The 15,822-nt window shown below is 40.8% G+C and overlaps 1 protein-coding gene across 1 annotated transcript in view; it reads right to left on the bottom strand.

The window, feature by feature from the left end:
• FBXL17 (F-box and leucine rich repeat protein 17) overlaps positions 1-15,611 on the bottom strand; it is a 487,473-nt gene extending 471,862 nt beyond the window's left edge. The window contains exons 1-2 of the mRNA XM_036280976.1: positions 14,218-15,611; positions 2,810-2,932 (exon numbers count right to left, since the gene is read on the bottom strand). Of these exons, the coding sequence (XP_036136869.1) occupies positions 2,810-2,932; positions 14,218-15,204 (1,110 nt within the window). The 5' untranslated portion in view covers positions 15,205-15,611. The remainder of the gene's footprint in view (positions 1-2,809; positions 2,933-14,217) is intronic.
• Positions 15,612-15,822: the final 211 nt, after the last annotated feature.

Below are 15,822 nucleotides of genomic sequence, written 5' to 3' on the forward strand. Positions count from 1 at the left end.
CCCCTTTGACCACATATGAGTTTATACTAATGAAATTACTTAAGTTGAGGCCCCTAGATAGCTTCATGATCGTCTGGTTCACCAGATAAACCAAACACCATGTGATTAGAGGGTGAAAACTTTGTTGTTGTTAATTCTCACCTGAAGATATTTTTCCATTGATTTTAGATAGAGTGGAAGGGAGGGAGAGAAATATCGATGTGACAGACACATCAATTGGCTGCCTCCCGAATATGCCCGACCAGGGATGGAACCTGCAACCCAGGCACATGCCCTTGTCCAAGAATCAAACCCGTGACCCTTCAGGTCACGGGTTGACACTCTAACCACTGAGCAACACCAGCCAGGGCAAGGGTAGAAACTTTTAGCCTCACTCCCTGAATTCCTGGGAGGGAAGTCGAACTGGGGATTGGGTTATTAAACTCTTGAATAACGAGGTCTGAAGAGCTTCTGTGTTGGTGAACACATCAAAGTGCTGGGAGGGTGATGTGCCCAGAGTGGGTATGGATGCTCCACACTCTATCTAAAACCTTGGCCTACACACCTTTTCCATGTAGCTGCTCCTGAGCTGTATCTTTTATAATTAACCAGTAAGCATAAGCATTTTCCTGACTTCTGTAAGTCATTCTAGCAAATTATTGAACCAGAGGAAGGGGTTAAGGGGAAACTCCCAAATTTATAACTGATGAGTCAGAAATACAAATAGCTCTTGGGACTTGTGATTAGTATATGAAGTGGGGACAGTCTTGTGGGACTGAGCTATCCTGTGAGGTCTGTACTAACTCTCAGAGTTAGTGTCAGAATTAAGCTGAATCCCGGGACACTGAGTTGGTATCAGAGAATTTGTAAATGTAAAAAACTCCACATATTTGATGTCAGAAAACACCAAGAAAGAATATATGTGTTAGTTTTCATTAAAAGCCTCAAAATCTATCTTATTAGGAAAATGTACTTTAATTAAACCTTCAAACTCACTAAACACTCTCCTCAAAATTGTATTGAGATTCTGAATGTTTTATTTTCTATTTTTAACCCAGCAATAGTGTATATAAGTCATCATGATGTATGAATCTTGGCTTTTTTCACTTAATATTAAATGATACTATAGTATATAAATTTCAATTGTTTTGCTGCTTCTATCAGAATATTACCTTATATATAATTAATCCATAGCTTAGAAAATTGATATCATTTTGTGTATTAGCACACCAAAGATTCCATGCAAATATCTACATCAAATAGCTTTTCTCAGAAGACTCAAAGCTAAATATAAGTAACCATAAAATTTAACTGGTGAAAAATTTACATGGCCATCTGAATATTTAAAATAATTTTTATTAAAGACTCAACCTCTACTCATTCCCTGCCTAATAACCACATTTCCAAACACAACAACAATAAAATAGTTAACATTATTCAGATCCTTTGAGTAAAAGTAATGCTGAGAGAAAATACACATGGATAAAATTTAGAACACAAAATGGAAAGAACTGGAGTGCTCGAGGACACTAGGAATAACAGCCAAGGTTAAAACTATTTTTGTTTATGTTTGTTGGAAAAGCACAAATGCAGTTACCTTCAAAACTACAATTCTGACATACTCTCCTCTTTTTATATTTTTCATCTCCAAATCAGCAGAGGGAAAAAGCTATTTTTAGTCTAAGTTTGTAACAAATAGCTCAGATATCCAACAGTACTGAAGTAAAAAACCCATGGGTTATTTCATATTGTTTCACATTACTACCCTAACCCTGACATTTTGTTTAAAGTGTATGTGCTATACATACATACATATATACTAATAATGTATGTTGGAGTTGGCTTATACCAACTCACAAAACCTATATGTACCTCTTTACAAATCAACGACAGCACTACATTAGGGAATATCACACTGGTAGCTTAAAATTAGCTACAATGGGAATATTTGTACCACAGAAACTGGTAAATATCACAAATCAGGGCTTTTCAGTTGTTCTTATTTTTTAAGCCAGTTGTTACACATTTACTACTACTAACAATACCACAGAATAATTTGAGCAGTTTTAGTACTCTAATAAAATCCTATTCTTATTGGATATTTTTATCTATTTCCAATGCCAAGTATCGACAACCAAGTTTAAAGGAAAAATTGCAAATTGTTTGCAATAAGCACTATTAACTCTTTTTTTCCTAATTTATGCCAGCATATAAACATATTCGGCAGCCAGGCAATGGAGAAGATTAGAAAATTCATCAAAAGTAAAATCAAACAAAATAAGCTATCTTAGCCTGTTTTGTTTCCATTACTTCATCTATAATAACAGTATAAGATTAATATTATTAATATTGTAATAGTAATATATTAATAGGAATAATAATAGTATCAACTCAGAAGGTTATTGATAAGATAAAGTGAATTAATATGTATAAAACCTGTAAAACAGTACATGGCACATCAGCAGTACTATATAAATGTTTGACATTGTTTTCTACCATTAAACTAATATTTATGATATGACCCTTCCAAAAAGGGTAAAATTAATTTTTCTTAAAGGGTAATAAAAAAGGGGGGACAGAAACAGGAATAAAACAAAGAGGATTAAGAAGCAACTCAAAATTACCAATCCACACTAAAAATATCTTCTTGATCATAAGAAACTAGCTTTACCTTAAATTCACACACAAAAATACTAACGCACAGAATTATAGGTTATAGTCATTTGAACTATCTTGAGAATCTATAACATAAAAGAAGTGATTTCTGAAGAGGAATAAAGATTTTTTTTTTAATAGATCAAATTGTTTCTTAGAATTAGACTGCATATACCTGCTGACGACTACTAAGATCCAGCTGCTTCCAAAACTGGAAATCTAAACAAAGGTCACGCCAGTACTTGCAGACCAACGATGCAGAAAGGCAACGTTCATCCAGGGATAAATTGGAAAATATCTGTAAATAAAAAAAAGTCATATGATACATACTTAAACATTTTAAAGGTTTTTGTTAGAAAAAAATTAACTTGAAAGCACAAAAACATGTTGAATACAAGTAACCATTATTGGAAGAGTCACTGTTAGAGACAATCCTAAAGAGGAAGCATGGTATGAGAGATAAGAGATGAGAACATGGACTAACATTACCTTTCATGTAAGAAAAGGAGCAAAGGAGAGCGGGTGTGTGTGTGTGTGTGTGTGTGTCAGTATTTAAACAAATTAAAGGAAGAAGGAGCAAAGGAGAGCAAGGAGGTGGGGTGTGTGTGTGTCTGCGTGTGTGCGTCTGTGTGTGTGTCTGTGTGTGTGTGTCTGTGTGTGTGTCTGTGTGTGGCAGTATTTAAACAAATTAAAGGAATAAGCCAAAAATTAATTTCAAAAATACTCATCTTTAAGGGAAAGGAGAAAAGACGAGAAAGGAGAAAGGGATGAATGTGAGACTACTCTGAAGGTACCTTGTTTTATAGTTTTGACATCAGAACCAGTTGAACTTTTTAATGTCATAAAAGGACATTTTATATCTATGGTATTTTTTCCAGAATTTCGTAAATCCAATCTAATCCCTAGAAAACTATCACATACACCAACTGTGGGACATCCTACAAAATACATGATGAAGACTCCTAAAAAAATCAAGATCATAATAAACAAAGAAAAGCTGATAAAGTATCAAAGAAAAATAGGAGAATAAAGAGAATGACAACAAACGCAATCCTGAGTTGGAAAAAGGCCATTAACAGAAAAACTGTACCAATGCTGATTTCACACTTCAGCAAATGTATCATAGTAATGCAAGATAATCAATTTAGGGGAAATTGAAAGTTGGTGAGGAGGATATGAGGACTCTGTACTATCTTTGAAATGTTTTTAAAATTATATCAAAATGAAATGCTATTCTTAAAAGTTTTAAAAGTAAAAATTATTTTTAAAGTGGTCAGGGTTAGTATCAACACTGATTTTTAAAAATTAAGAGACACACCAACAAATACAATTGTGGACCATACTGAGATCCTGACTTAAACCAACTATAAGAAGATACTTCTAAGACAATCAAATACAACTGAACATAAAAGAGATAGTAAATTATTTGACAAAAATTATTTCACACTATTTAGACTGTTATAGTATTATTGTGGTTATAGTATTACTGTGGTTATATTATATTTTTAAAGCTATTATCTATTTTAGAGACAAACTTTAGTGTTTATGGCTGAAATAAATTTAGAATTTGCTTTCAGATACTTGGCCAAAACAAAAACAAAAAATGGCAAAAGATAAATAAACTAAAAAAGGCAGAATACTGAAAAATTGTTAAAATTTGTTTAATAATATACATGAGTTCATTGTTTTCTACTTTTGTCTATACATGAAAATGTACATAATATTAAATGAAAATTGTAACAAGAACATGTGCTCTACACTAAATTGTTTTATCCTAGGTTTGAATCATGTTATCTATGTAATCTTGGGCAAATTATCTAACTTTTCTGTACCTCAATTTCTTTATCTATAAAACAGGAATAATATAGTCTGTACCTGATAAAGTTATTGTGAGGACTGATGGAGTGTGCATAAAGTTTTTGGAACAGTGTCTGAAACAGTAAATAGTATATAAATTATTTCTATCATAACTATGACCTAAAATGATTTACCTCTATAGAGTCAAATGTTACAGAAATCTAAGCTAGAATCTCTCCTATGTTTAAATCTTGAGCCTTGGGAAAACAATTGCCAACTGCTGTTCCTTTATACCTAGTGTTTGTCCTCCAAGGGCTAAGAAGTAACATATATGCATGAGAATCACTGGTATAGATGTAGTTAAGCCCACTACAGCCTCTCACTCCCATTTATGACAACTAAAACCTCTAGACAACACACTAAAAGCAATTACCTCAGGACTCCAAAAGGTTAATAACATATGGATTGGGGAGGTGAGCCAAAACTTAAAGAATGACCAGTAACAGGAATGAGTTTCCTGTGTTATTTTTCCTTTTCTCTACCAGCATGGAACTGAGGATGGCCCCTGTATAGAACTACACAGCAGGCACAATCAATGAAAATACAGAGAGAAAGTCATCTCTCTGAACAGAGGGCCTCTGTAAAACAGAGAATGTGGGAAGAGTCCCCATTTTGGGTTTTCTCTCCTTTCCCTTTCCCTTTTTTCCCTACTGGCCATGTCTCAAATGCAGCCTTGGTCACAGAGCTGCAATGTGGCAGCTGTGCAGGCACCTAAAATTCTGTAAGTAAGCCCATCTTTTGACCAGAAGAACCAGGAAAACAACTCCATGGACCAAAGAGTGTGCAAGGAACTTCCATTACCTTTTTCTTACCACGTCATCATGAAAGCAGCCCAAATTCTGCAAAACTATACAGCAGCACAGGCATATAGCACGGGTATAGAGAAACTCTTATCTTTCTATCCAGAGAACCAGGAAAAGAGACCTAAAGTCAAAGAGTGTGAAGGAAGGATCAAAGAAGAGTTCTGGAAAGAGGACCCTTAATTCAGTGTATGACGTGACAAAAAACCTAAGTTAAACACAAAGCTATACATGTGCAGAAAACACCCAAAGTAGCACAGCAAAGTCTCTGAAAACTGAGTTAAAAATGGAATCACAGGCCAAGGAAGTAAGATAGAAATGTCAGTCTAAATGTAATATTGCTGATCCCTGCCAAATCTGATGAACTTAGACATTCATAAAACTCAATAAATTCCAATAAGATTAACTATAAGAGATCTACACTAAGACACATTACAATCAAATTGTCAGAAGACAAAGACGGAGAAAATCCTGAAAGAAGCCAGAGAAAAGCTACTCATCATGTACAAAAGATCCTCAAACAGATTAACATGCGATTTCTCACTGGAAACCATGCAGGCAATGGGATAACACATTTAAAGCACTGAAAGAGAAAACTGACAACCAGGAATTTTGTATCTTGCAAAACTAGCCTTCAAAAATAAAAGAGAAATTAAGATATTTCCAGATATACAAACACTAAAAGAATGTGTCACTAGTACACCTACCTACAAGAAATGCTAAAGAGAGTCCTTCAGGCTGAAATGAAAGATCACTTGAAACAGTTGCTTGAAACCACACAAAGAAATAGAAAACACCGATAAAGGGAAAAACAAATACCAATAAAGGTAGGTATTTATGTAGGTACATATAAAATTCATTATTAATGTATTTTTGGCTTGTACTCCAATTATAAATGATTGAAAAGACAACTACATAAAATAATAATTTTAAATCTATGTTCATCTTATGGACACAAAACATATACAGGTATAATGTGAACAATAACAACATAAATATAGAAACAAAGTTTTTATATACCATTGAAACTAAATAGATATTTGTAAGTGCCTGACATCAAGCTTTTATTATTGTAGTATATCTAACATTGTTTTTGATTGACAAAACATCAATTTCAAGACATCAATCTTAAATAAACATACTGCCAGCTATATGACACAGCTACCAGCAAACCAGATAAGGAACTAGGTCACCACAACCCATGAAGTTCCCTCTTTCAGAAAGCCCTGGGTAACCTAGATAACTGACCACTTGAGTGACCTCATTTCTCCCTTCCTGTGCCCTATTCTTATGCTTTAAATTAGCTAATAAAAAGTAAACCCACAAAACCCTAGACACCCCACCTTTGGACACTACCAAAAGGCAGAGTCCCAATTCCACGTCATTATCTCTCTACCTGCAACCTAGCTATGTGGCCCTTGAGTATGCTGTATGCCCTCCAGAATCTTCAAGTAATAAATCTTGTTCCTCAAAGTTCCTTGACAGTTCCTTGCTGAAGTGTGCCCTGCAATCATTTAAGAATCAAAAGAGCAGGCCCAGCCATTTCCTGCTGCAAGAAATATCTCTGGAGCTCACTAGGAGTGATGTGTGCCTGGGTAAGCACTGTGGGCATTTCTGACCAAGGACACTACCATCAATAGGCTCCAGAACAACAGAACAGTATTAATCAAAATGAGGTTGTTATAAATTATGGTATTAATTATAAACCTCAGGGCAAATGCTAAGAAAGTAAACACAGTCATGCATCACTTAACAATTAGAATACATTCTGAGAAATGTGTCATTAGGTAATTTTGTCATGTGAATATCATAGAGTGTAATTACACAAACCTAGATGGTATAGCCTACTACACACCTAGGCTATATGGTATACCCTATCACTCCAAGGCTACAAACCTGTACTGCATGTCACTGTACTGAATACTCTAGGCAACGTGTTTGTAGAGATCCACAAGCTCTGTGTGGGTTTGAAAGAGCACATTCAGGCTTTGCCATTTTCAAGCCTGCCTGTCCCTTACTTTCTGTTAGACACACTCAAGTCTCACCTGCACATGTGCATAGTTTCACAGTAAGCCAGAAATAAAGGTGGAGAGTTTTCTTTTCATGGTTGTCTCATTTTCAAGATCCACCTATTAAATTCCTGGCTGGTGCCCCACTCATCCCACTGGCACAACCTGAGTATTGCAATTATGTGGGTTTTCCCTGTTTCTTTCCCACCAAGTTCGTTACCTTTAGTTGACAAACACGGGTTTACTCATTGCCTCAAACTGACTTAGCCTCTCTGGCATCAAAACTGCTTGTTTTCCAAACTCTACTTCTTGCCGAAAGTACTGGGGCAGGGGGCCGCAGTAGGGGCCTCATGAAGAATGTTGTAGACTTCCGCTATTCTCACCTGCAGCTCTAGCAGTTCTCCTGAGAATAAGAATCTGTTGTCTGCCTTTGGTCAATTTCCAAAGCCCAAATAATTTGGGGCAATTTTGCCCAGTTTTATATTTGCTTTTTTTATGGAGAGGAGTTACCAAACTCTTCATGCAGCCATAGCTGGAAGTTCCTCTTTTATGGATATTTTCATGCTGATCCTCCTCATTTTACACATGAGAAATCTGGGATTCAGGATACTAAATAATGTCTGAGATTAAATCACCACATGGTTTTAAAGAACTAATTTGTCCCTTAACAAATAGAAAATATGTGAAGCATGGTTATTATAACCAAGAAGTACCTTGTTTAAAATATATCTCACTTTGGCTGGCCGGTGTGGCTCAGTGGTTGAGCATTGACCCATGCACCAAGAGGTCACTGGTTCGATTTCTGGTCAGGACACGTGCCCAGGTTATGAGCCCAATCCCCAGTAGAGGGCATGCAGGAGACAGCCAATCAATGTTCTCTCTCATTGGTGTTTCTATCTCTCTCCCTCTCCCTTCCTCTCTCTCTAAAATCAATAAAGAAAAAATATTTTAAAAAATAAATAAGTGAAAAATAAAAATAAAATTATATACACACACACACACATTTCACTTTGGATAGTACCTTCTTTAAACATTAGTTTTCTCTCAGGTAAAAATCAATGGAAAATGACTGGTATAAACCACAAGTAACTGACTAAATCTAAGTAGACCTAGATGAGTCTTATTCACCCAGGTGAAAGGAAATTCAGAAAGTGGGTAAAGGAAAGATAAAACCAGTACCAGTGAAGAAGGATAAAAGTAAAAAGAAAGAATACTAAGTTTAAATATCAATGCATATTTAATAGATCTTTGCATACAGTTTATGGTAGGCAACCTGCACAATGGCCCCAATGATCCCATCTGCCGGTATTTACATAATTTCAGTGCTGACTAAAACCATCCCTAGAACTCCAGAGACACACCTTCTAGAGGTTATTTGGTACTGGAGCCTTAAATCAAGCATTTACAAAATGCTACCTGTAATTTAGTTCCTCTTACCCAATAGTAATCTACATTCCAAGCTTTAAAAAGTAGTAGTATTTTTTTTCTCTGACTCCTATTTCCATTGCTTTTATCATTGATAACATATCTGGGGGGAAAATAGATCAGGTATGACAGCTATCCTCCAAACCACGTTTCTCTTAAACTCTTTCTCAAACACTGAAGCAACCTGTTGGTAATAAAGCTATAAAAGTAAAGATTTAACACCTACTGACACATTATCAAGGGAGCATGCATGGTGCAGCGGTTTTCTAATGGTGGTGGTGAATTTTGGATCTCTCACTTGGTTTCCTTTGGAAAGAAATAGGTCTGCTGACAGATATCTAAGCATAGCACAAAAAGTCTCTAAAATTTAGATATAGATAACAACATACTCAGTTACTCAAGTAGCAATTATAAGGAAAAATATTCAACTGCTATCATTTGGTACAATTGTTGCCTAATGGTTCTACTATATAAATATCTAATTGTGATATCAATAGGCAGGGTTGCTTAAATTATAAAGGCAACAGGTAGCAAAGACCAAAGTAGCTTATTTGGTCCAGAACAATCCATTAACCAGTCAAAGAGCAACCGTAACAGGCTTAAGTGCTTAAGAAAATACTACTCCCACAGTTGACCTTTGAAGAACTATCCCCCGCTTCTCAAATTTCTTACATTAAAGACCACAATTCAACCCCACAGACCCAATTTTACATTAGTCTCTGGCTTATAATGGCTTAGAAGTCAGTCCTCCTGTGTCAATTCCTCCTCTCCCACCCCCCTTTCAGAAATCTCTTTCATGAAATCTCTGAGAGAAGACTATTCAAGCCCTCTCACAGAATATGCTGAAAAGATCTCTGAAACTGGAAAAACTTAAACTGGATTCCAGCCCAGGGTCTGCCATTCACTATCTAAAATGTCTTGGCTCCCTGGCAGATGTAATTCAGTGGTTAGAGCGCCAGCCCTCACACTGAAGGGTCTTGAGTTCGATTTCTAGTCAAGGGCACGTACCAGGGTTGCAGGTTCAATCCCCAGCCTCAGTAGGGTAGCATGCGGGAGGCAACCAATCAATGTTTCTCTCTCTCTCTCCCTCCTTCCTTACCTCCCTCCCTTTTCCCTCTCCTCCACTCTCTCTAAAAATCAATAAAAAAATATCCTCAGGTGAGGATAAACTATCAATTAATCAATCAATAAATAAAACTAAAATGTCTTAGGAGTAAGCAAGCCATTTCACTTCTCCAGCCTGTATTTTCATGCATAAGACATAGGGAGCCCAGCCGGTGTGGTTCAGTGGTTGAGCACCGACCCATGCACCAAGAGGTTGCTGGTTCGATTCCCGGTCAGGGACATGTCCAGATTGTGGGCCCAATCCCCAGGGTGGGGCATGCAGGAGGCAGCCAATCAATGTTTCCTCTCATCAATGTTTCTATCTCTCTCTCCCTCTCCCTTCCTCTGTCTCTAAAAATAAATAAAGAAAAAAATTTTTAAAGACATAGGGAAAGACCAGATGCTGTCAAAGGTCTCCTCCTTTTCTGAAGTTACATAATTATGATTTCCAGTGAGGCTCACTATTTCAAGAAAGAAATAATTTCATTTTTACATAGCTCTTATTGTTAGAAAGGACTTTCTAAAAGTCCAAATATACACATTCTTCAATCCTGAAATTCCACTTCTTGAAATCTACCCAAGAAAAATATGACTGCATGTACACAGGAGGAAAAAAAATCTTAGTATTGGTCATAGTAACAACTGATTAGAAACATCCATCACTAGAGAAATAAATATACGTGGTATAATACTATGGGACACTATGCAACTTAAAAGGATGAAGGAAACTATATCCTCACTATTGTGAAAAGACCTCCAAACCATACGTTAAAAAAGAAAAATTGCAGAACATAGACATTTTGATGCCATTTATAAAAGGAAAAAACGATGAAGGTTTACACAGGACTTTCGAAAATGATGGAAATGTTCTGGGTCCACCCAGTCTCAGTCCAATAGCCAGGAACCCATGCCTACTGATGTGGCTATTGTGACTGAAAAACTGAATTTTAATTTTAATTTTAACTACTTTAAATTTAAATAGCATGACAGCACAGGTCTAGAAGAACAATCTAAACTCTTAACAGTGGTTAGTTCCGTCTGGAGAGGAAACTAGATGGAAGGTAGGGGTAAGCCAAGGCAAACATTTGCTTTATCTGAATTATCTGAATATTTTAAAGCAACTAATGCTTATTATTTACATAAAATAAAATTTAAAAATAAAAGGCCTTGCTAATACTGAGCCAAAAATCTGCATATGAAGCACCACAAGAATTCAGTTTTTCTCCTTTGCTTTCGACATACCTAGAAAGAACTGGGCAAGTATGAGAGTTTTCACAAATAAAATCCTTTAAATTATATGTCCTCACATTTCTCTCCCTTCTTTGCATCCCCCCCCCCTTTTTACAACTATAGTAACTTCTGGTACAAAAGGCTCAGAAATACAATTATAAAAGGCTATTGACCAATTATCAAGGGAGCAGGGCATACTTTCTAAGAATATTTTCCAACAGAGGGGATGGATTTTCCTATACAGAAAAGAAAAGAGAAGAGAAGAAAAGAGAAGGAAAGAAAAGAGAAGGAAAGAGAGAGAGAGAGGAAGAAAGGAAAGGGGGGAGGGGAGGGGGGGAAATTTTAGCTCCCTAAATCTTCTTAAGCCAGAAACAGAGCCAGAACCCTCTCAAATCACATGGCTCTGTGGTAGCTCAGAACAGCAACTGGAGTCAGGATATAAACATTTCTTAGACACTTCTCTTAGCGGTATGGCATACTCACCCAGAGTCTTAGCCCAGAATTCTAAACATTTAGTCATTCATTTGTTCATAAATATTTACTGAGTGCTGCTAAATGCCAGGCGATACACTTAGGGGAAGGGATACAGCAATAAGCAAGATCTATGTTGACAGAGCCTCTGCCCCCAAAAGCCTTATCCCTGAATGTTCTATTTGGGTTGGTAAACACTAAAAATCTTTGATTTCTATTCGTTCCAGACAATGCAACTCACTTACTTGTTGCTGAATACAACTAGGACCATGAGACCCACACAGACAAGCTTTATTCAAGTTTCTAATACGGGGAGGAAATCTATATAACATGACCAAATTCTCAAATACAACAGGGCAAGTCTAATGAGTAATTCCCAAATGTCCTTTAGACCAAGTTTCAACAGTCCACAACAAAAATGAGAAAAAGAAGTCTGACTCTAGGGATTCTTTTTATTATGAGATCATGTCCTTTTTTCTTTTTCTTTTTTCTTTTCTTTTGTATTAAAATGTTCTCTACCTCCTGAAATAACAGTTTTGGGTAGAAAGCAGGAAATACCTGTTACCTGTTGTTTTTTATTTCGTCTGTCTTTAAACAGTCTTTCCAACTAACAAGGCAGTAATCAATCCTCTATATCAAATATTTATTGATTTTTTTTTCCTTCATTGATTTTAAAAAGAGGAAGGGAGAAGGAGAGACAGAAACATTGATGAAATATCGACTGGCTGCCTCCTGCACACCCCCCATTGGGGATTGGTCCCACAACCTGGGCATGTGCCGATGGGGAATCAAACCAGTGACCTTTTGGTGCATGGGTCCATGTTCAACCACTGAGCCACACAGGCCGGGCTGTTGATATTTTATATGTCCATGTCACCCACCCAATTTAAGTACTCAAGAAAGTTCCCTCTGTTCTAAAATGCACATCCTAAACACACAAAAAAGGCAATTTACTCCTCCAACAAATATACCTCCATAAGAGTTGTCATTGCATTTTGACACAAGAAAAGGTTAAGCTTACTGACTGTTGCTGTATAATTTTCAAAAACATTAATATCACAGTAAAAGAGATTATAAAATAAGAGATTATAAATGTACAAAACATGCTAGGTCAGTGTGGCTCAGTGGTTGAGTGTCAACCCATGCACCAAGAGGTCGCCAATTCAATTACGAGTCAGGGCACATGCCCAGGTTGTGGGCCTGATCCCCAATGTGGGGCGTGCAGGAGGCGGCCAATCGATGTTTTCTCTCATGGATGTTTCTATCTCTCTCTCCCTCTCCCTTCCTCGCTCTCTAAAATCAATAAAGAAAAAATAAATAAATGTGCAAAAAGTCTAATCAAACAAAGTATATTGGTGACAGTAACAATTGTAATTGATAACAGTTACTTCAATAACAATAAAAGTAGCCAACTTTTTAACTGTTATTTGTAACTAGTCTTAAATATCCACACTGAAAAAGGAGGTTTACATTTATTAAGCTCCAGAAAAGGGGGTGAGGGGATAAGAGGGAAAATAACTTGTTAATAATAATACAGACTCTACCATATAATTAAATTTATCACTAGCAATGCCAAAATTGCAAATTTCACTTAGTACTTGAAAGTGAGACAAAGCTCCCACAGAACATCCATTTCTCCTCCACTCACCTGCCCCCCCCCCAAAAAAAAACATTTGTGCTTACCTTCTGGTAACCTGCATGCTTTTATGTAAGGGTTAAAATGTAGGAAGCTATTACAACATAGCATAAACAAAAAAGTTTTCAAGTGAAGCAAGTCTAAATTCCGCAGATGTGCCGGGCTGGTGTGGCTCAGTGGTTGAGCATTGACCCATGCACCAAGAGGTCACTGGTTCGAGTCCCAGTCAGGGCACATGCCCAGGTTGTGGGCCTGATCCCAAGTGAGGGGCATGCAGGAGGCGGCCAAACAATGTTCTCTCTCACTGATGTTTCTCTCTCTCTCCCTTCCTCTAAAAAATCAATAAACAATTTTTTTTAAAAAATAAATAAATTCTGCAGATGTGCCTCTTACTTTCAATGTGTGACCTTGGGCAAGTCATTCAACCTCTTCAAGCCCCACTAAGCTGTAAGCTCCAGAAAGCAAATACCAATTCTGTACTATAAGCACATAGTATTGAAATATCAGTTTCTTCTTGTATAAAGTAATGATGCTAACAATACTTGTCTCCCAGTGGTAACTGGACAATTAAATTAGATATTATATATATAAAGCTCTGGCATAGTGCCTGATCATAGTAAATGCTAAAAAAAAGTTAAATGTTATTAACGTCAAGTAGCAGCTATCGAACCTTAAAGTAGTTTGAAGACTTTCGAATACTAAACACCAAAGTCCATACCCAGTAAGTGCAAGTTGCTGAATTAATAAAAGTATTTCACACAAAACGTACGAATCGTTTCTAAACCACTAGGCTGGCAATCTAACAGATGAACTTGAATTGTGCGTAACAAACCCAAGCTATCAAAAGACATTCAGTAGACTCCAAGTTTTTCTACTTCAAAAAATAGACCATAAGCATCCTCCCCATTGGTTTCCTAATCTCCCCTTTGGACGTGTCTGGCTATCAGGGAACCCCCTCCTCCCCGCTTAGGGGGAGGAGAGAGAAAACCTCCGAGGAGGGGGCCAGGGTTGGGGAAAAGCGCGCATCCCTGCGCCATTCGCCCAGACCCACCTTGAGCAGGATGGATGGCGGCAGCTGGTTGATGTCTGGGGTTTCGGGGGGCGGCTCCCTATGACAGTCGCAGGGGTTTTCGCGGGGCTCCTGACAGTCCGCGTCGCCGCATTCATGCTGCTGCTGGGCAGGCGAGGGGGCGGTGCTCCCCGCTCGGACGGCGTCCCCGCCGGCCTCTGTGGGGGCACCTTCGGAAGTGGGAGAGGAGGGCGGGGGGCAGAGAGGCTGCGATGGCTGCTCGGAGCCCTGGCAGCAACCGGCATCGGGGGGCCGCGGAGGAGAAGCGCCTCCTCCCGCAGGCCCACTGCCGCCGCCGCCGCCGCCGCAGCCCCCGCCGCCGCAGCGGGGCTGCTTACAGGGGGTGCAGGCGGGAACCCCGGCCCCCTTCCGCTTGCACACCATCTCGGGGGGAGTGGGGGGCTCGGCTGGCGGCGGCGTCGGCCCCCGGAAGAGTTGCACCGCGACGGGCGGCCCCAGGAAGCGCACGGGCCCCACGCTGGCCAAGAAGAGGCTCCGGCCCTGCTGCTCCCAGGCGGCGGCGGCAGCCAGCCCCAGCTCTTTGCAGCAGGAGGCAGGCGACGAGGCCGAGGCGGCGGCGGCGGCGGCGGCGGCGGCCGAGGAGAGCAGGAAGCGGCGGGCGGCGGCAGCGCAGTCCTCGGCAGCCAGGGCCGCGTAGCGCCGCGCCAGGTGCTGAGAGGAGGCGGCCGCGGCGTAGGCCCCGTCCCGCGGCGGCGGCGGCGAGAGCGGCGGCTCCTCCTCTGGGCCGGCGGGGGCGGGAGCGCCGGGGCTGTGCACGATGAAGCAGAGCATGCAGGGCCCGCGGAAGAAGCAGTCCCGGCTCCGGGGCGCCGCCGGCTGGGGGGGCGCCTTGGCCGGGGTCCGGCGGGGCAGCCTGAGGAGAGGGCGACGGCGGCGACACCAGCTGCAGCAGCGAGGCCTCTTCTGGCTCGGGCGGTTACGCGGCTCCTTCGAGAGAAGGTGGCCCATATAGAAGGCCCCGAGGAGGGGGACCGGGACGGGGAAGTAGGGAAGCCCGGAGAGGCGGGCTCCCGGCGGCGGGGCAGGCCGCTCGCTGGCTCGGGCTCGGGCCCGCGGCAGGGTCGCCCGCCCTGCGCACACACACGCACACACGGGCACACACGCGACGGTGGGGGTGGGCGTCAGCTGCGGGCCGCCTCTGCGCCCGTCGGGGGCTACATGCTTTGCCCAGGGATGCCGGGAGAACGATGGGCGCGAGCTTTGGGGACGCGACGGAGAGAGCGAGCCTGCCGGCTGGGCGACCAGTCCGAGCCTGACCCCCCGGCTCAGTCAGTCACTGCGGCGGCGGGGGGAACGCAGGGTCCCGCTCGGACCATTTTAACTGCGGCTCCGCCGGCGGCGCGCGCGCCCGCGACACAGCTCCGAGCCGCAGGAGCGCGCGGCCAGCTCGGGGAGGGGGCGGAGCCGGCGGCGGCGGCGCGCTCCGGGCGGGGGTGCGGCGCCGGCTGTTCACCGGGACGGCCGCTAGGCAGGGAGTGCCGGGCAGCTGGCCGCCAAGGGCGCGGGGCTCGCGGGGAGCGGCGCGCGCCCCTCTCTCCGGTCGCCCAAGGTTTCGCGGAGGCCGCT

Source organism: Molossus molossus, unplaced genomic scaffold (assembly GCF_014108415.1).
Source record: "Molossus molossus isolate mMolMol1 unplaced genomic scaffold, mMolMol1.p scaffold_m16_p_3, whole genome shotgun sequence".
Lineage (NCBI taxonomy): Eukaryota > Metazoa > Chordata > Mammalia > Chiroptera > Molossidae > Molossus > Molossus molossus.